Source organism: Apium graveolens, chromosome 4 (genome assembly GCF_009905375.1).
Source record: "Apium graveolens cultivar Ventura chromosome 4, ASM990537v1, whole genome shotgun sequence".
NCBI lineage: Eukaryota > Viridiplantae > Streptophyta > Magnoliopsida > Apiales > Apiaceae > Apium > Apium graveolens.
The window spans coordinates 287,218,646-287,223,189 of NC_133650.1; the positions used below are offsets into that span (position 1 = coordinate 287,218,646).

Below are 4,544 nucleotides of genomic sequence, written 5' to 3' on the forward strand. Positions count from 1 at the left end.
AAGCCACATAAACCAAGGTAAACCACATTTAAGCGACAGGCTCTGGCTCAGGAGGCATAATTATAAATTCTCCTCCCGTGGGATTCGAACTCGAACCTATGACCAAGACGATAGTTTTTCCTCTCTTAACCAAAGGAGCCAACCCTTGCAGGCTAATGACTGCAAATTAGGCATCAGCTAATTCAGGTTACGTTTCAGGAATACTTCTTGTTGGTAGTGTTGATGCTTATGCGTTATTTGATATTGGTTCAACCCATTCTGTTATGTTTTTATCGTTTGTTCATCATCTTGGCATTGCACCTTTATTATTATATTCTCGTATATCTATTGCTACCCCGATAGGAAATTCTATTCTTATATCTGATGTATATCGAGAATGTTCGATAGTTGTTGGAGATAGGAATTGTAAGGTTAACTTCCGATGGAGATGCATGACTTTGACATAATATTGAGCATGGATTGGTTGAGTGAGGATCGTGCCAATATTATTATTAAGAAAAAGGTCATCTTTGGGGATGCAGATAAACCAGATTCGTATACCAGGGGTCTCAGCCGAAGGGGGAGGTTAAATTAATTTTACCTCTTAAGGCGAGTAAACTATTGTCTAAGTGTTGTGATGGCTACCTTACTTTCATGAATGATACATCTAAGGATGAACCTCACATCAACAATTATCCAGTTGTGAAAGAATACGCTGATGTGTTTCCTGATGAGCTACCAGGTTTTCCACCACATAGAGAGGTGGAGTTCACTACTGAACTTGTTCCAAGTGCTGAGCCTATTTCCAAGGCACCTTACCGGATGGCAGCACTTGAGTAGCAGGAATTGAAAGAGCAATTGCAAGAATTGTTGGATATGGGATTTATCAGGCCAAGTGTGTCTCCGTGAGGTGCTCCTGTGTTGTTTTTGAAGAAGAATGATTGTTCCATGAGATTTTGCATTGACTATAGGGAGTTGAATAAGGTCACTATCAGAAATAGGAAGGAAATAAAAAAAGAAAGAAGATGGGTTCTTCTTTATTTTTTGATCACTTAGGAGTCGTGTGAGATGAAAGTATCAGGCACGGTTTTGAATGAGAGAAAGAAATGAGGAATCATCTTTTTGACTCTAACTTTCCCACTCCAGTCGTTGTTTTTCTTTCTGTTACTTCGAAAGTAGTTGCTTTAGCTTCAGCCACTCGAATTTTCGATATTTCTTTTTATTTCTCATTAAATGAATGGCATTTTATTCTGGAAACCCTAGCTATTCTTAGCATGATATTGGGGAATCTCATTGCTATGACTCAAACAAGCATGACTTTTCCACACATTGATGACTTGTTTGACCAGTTATAAGGGCGAAGTACTTTTCAAATATAGATTTGAGATCCGATTATCATTGGTTATGAGTTAGGGAGAAAGATATTTTAAAGACTGCATTTCACACTCGTTATGGTCATTATGAGTACCTCGTGATATTTTTTGGGTTAATGAATGCACTAGTGGTATTTATGGATTTGTTGAATTATGTCTTTCATGATTATCTGGATAAATTTATGGTAGTTTTCATTGATGATATGTCGATATACTCTTGGAGTAGAGAGGAGCATGAGGAGCATTTATGCATTATTCTTGACATCTTGAGGAAGACGAAGTTGTTTGCAAAAATTTTAAAGTGTGAATTCTGGTTAGAGGAGGTGACATTTTTGGGGCATATTGTATCTGGTAGAGGCATTGAGTTGGATCATGCGAAAGTCGAGGCTATTACTAATTGGCCCAAACCTAGAAATGTGACAGTGGTGATGAGTTTCTTGGGTTTGGTTGGTTATTATAGGCACTTTATGGAAGGTTTCTCATCTATAGCTTTTCCATTACCTCAACTAATGAGGAAGAGAATTAAGTTCGAGTGGAATGATGATCGTGAGAAGAGCTTTCAAGAGTTAAAGAAGAGGTTGGTGTCTGCTCAAATACTTGTGTTGCCATCAGGAAGTGGAGGTTTTCAGGTGTATAATGATGCTTGTAAGAGATGATTGGGGTGTGTTCTTATGCAGCATGGGAAAGTGATTTCTTACGCCTCAAGGCAGCTTAAACCTTATGAGGTGAACTATCCTACTCATGAATTGTAGTTAGCAGCAATGGTCTTTGCTTTAAATATTTGGAGACACTATCTTTATGGAGAGACTTGTGATATCTTCACTGATCGCAAGAGTCTCAAATACATCTTTACTTAGAAAAAGCTTAATATGAGGCATAGAAGGTGCCTTGAACTTTTTAAGGATTATATGCTAAGATTCAATACCATCCATGAAAGGCGAATGTAGTGGTAGACGCTCTTAGTAGGAAGAAATTGGGGAGTGTTGCATCTCTCATTACTCAGCCGCACCTTATTTCAGACTTGGTGTGATTGGGTGTTGATTTGTATGTTAGAAGGTTAGGAGGTAGCATTTCAAGTTTGAAAGTAGAACTAAATTTCGTTTCAATGGTTAAGGAAGTTTAAAAACGATATAGGTTTGGACGATATTAGATCTGAGGTGGAAGGTGGCAAGAAAAACTATTTTCGTGCTGATAATGAGAGTGTGATATGGTTGGGTACTAAATTATGTATTCCTACAGACCCGGCGATTCGTGGGGAAATTTTAAAGGAGGCTCATAGTTCCTTCATTCTCTATTCATCCAGGTTCGACTAAGATATATGAAGATTTGAAGAAGCACTTTTGGTTGAGTGGAATGAAGGGAGATATAGCAGAAATTGTGGGTACATGTCTTACATGTCAGCAAGTGAAGATAGACCATCAGAGGCTTAGTGGACTATTGCAACAGCTAGATATTATGACTCATTTTCGAGAACTTTCAGGAAGATTAATGTCATATGGGTGGTGGTTGATATAATTACTAAGTCCGCTAACTTCTTTCCTATTAGAGAGACTATTCATGTTCATGAGTTGGCAAAGATTTTTTAGCGATATATTGTTAGACTTCATGGTGTTCCTGTATCGATAGTTTATGACAGGGATATGAGGTTTACTTCACGCTTTTGGAAGGTGTTAGGAATATGTTGTGAACTTGATGATAAACCAAACAAAACACCTTAGTAGATTTAATTTAGTAAATTTTGTAGCACTCGACAGACGATCAAATATAGTCCTGACAGATGATTCAATATAGTCCCGACGGATGATGATTTGACATCCACCGGGTGAGTAGCTTATGTAACAAATAAGTATTGTAGCATATTTCTGCAAACCACTTTGTGTGGATTCTGTAGGGGCATATGAGTCATGTTGACTACTAGTAGATATGCGGAATAGGTTGATTAATTGTAAATATGAGATTTCTTGTAATTCTGCATAAGTGAAATGGAATCAAGTGACAAATAGCTACCCGACGAATGATCAACAAAGCTACACGACGGATGATTAACAAAGCTACTCGACGGATGATTAACAAAGCTACCCGACGGATGACAAGTATGTACCCGACGAATGATCAAATTCAAATATCTGTTGACAGTGACAACACAGTCACATGCGTTGGGTGTTTGCAAAAGGAATGTGGCAGCCTGTTTAGAAGGAATTTGAGAACAAAGAAGCATTACCATTTCCATCCTATTATGAAGATATTCAAAGATAGTGGAATAGGGTAGTGAAGTAGCATGGAGTTAGACTAGATATATTTTGTTTTATTATCTTATCTTATTTTCATGTAAACTTGGTGATATATAAACCAAGTGTAGCTAGTAGAGCAACAAGCAACTAACTAAGCACACACATTTTCAGAGAAACATTTTCAAGTTGTATTATGTAGCATTTCTCTATAAGTTTAGTTGTTCATACTTGTAAGCAGCTGTGGGCTATTCAAGCTTCACAGGGTTCTCATTCGATATATATATATATATATATATATATATATATCTGGTGGATACTTTCAAATCCAACAGAATGTTTTAAAAGCTTGTGTTTTTATTACTTCGTGTTTTGATTCATATAAAGTATTTATTTCGCACTCTGCAAATCAAACACTTATATATTATCAAGTAAGAACTGTTTTAAAAATCTTGAAAAAGAAGCCAAAATTACATTCAACCCCCCTTTCTGTAATTCTTTTTGTATGGTTAGGGAATAACAATTGGTATCGGAGCAAGCTCTTGAAGTACAAAGAGTGTAAAGATCACAACAAACAGCAAGATGAACAAGAAGGATGTTGGAGTTAAAATTCCTTTTCTGGACAAAGACAATTATCACCACTGGACGGTGAAGATGCACCGACATCTTCTTTCTCAAGATGAAGCTATGTGGATTGCATAGAGAGAGGTCCTTATGTACCAATGAGAGCTGCAACTGGCAATGAGCCATCTGTTCCAAAACTAAGGCATGAATGGTCAGACCCTGATATTGAGCAAGTCAGGAAAGACAAGAAGGCCATGAATATATTGTTCAATGGAGTTGATGGTGATATGTTTGATAACACCATTAACTGCAAAACAGTCAAAGAGGTTTGGGACACTATCCAGAGTATTTGTGATGGTACTGAGCAAGTAAGGGAGAACAAGATGCAGCTTCTAATTCA

The 4,544-nt window shown here is 37.3% G+C and overlaps 1 protein-coding gene across 1 annotated transcript; it reads left to right on the forward strand.

The window, feature by feature from the left end:
- Positions 1-1,468: 1,468 nt before the first annotated feature.
- LOC141719799 (putative mitochondrial protein AtMg00860) lies at positions 1,469-2,008 on the forward strand. The gene has a single exon (XM_074522176.1). The coding sequence runs from the start codon at positions 1,469-1,471 to the stop codon at positions 2,006-2,008; it is 540 nt and encodes a 179-aa protein (XP_074378277.1).
- The last annotated feature ends 2,536 nt before the right edge of the window (positions 2,009-4,544 follow it).

What these genes read in the sequence shown, in the direction of transcription:
- LOC141719799 (XM_074522176.1), top strand. Translation starts at nt 1,469, where the DNA reads ATGAATGCACTAGTGGTATTTATGGATTTGTTGAATTATGTCTTTCAT.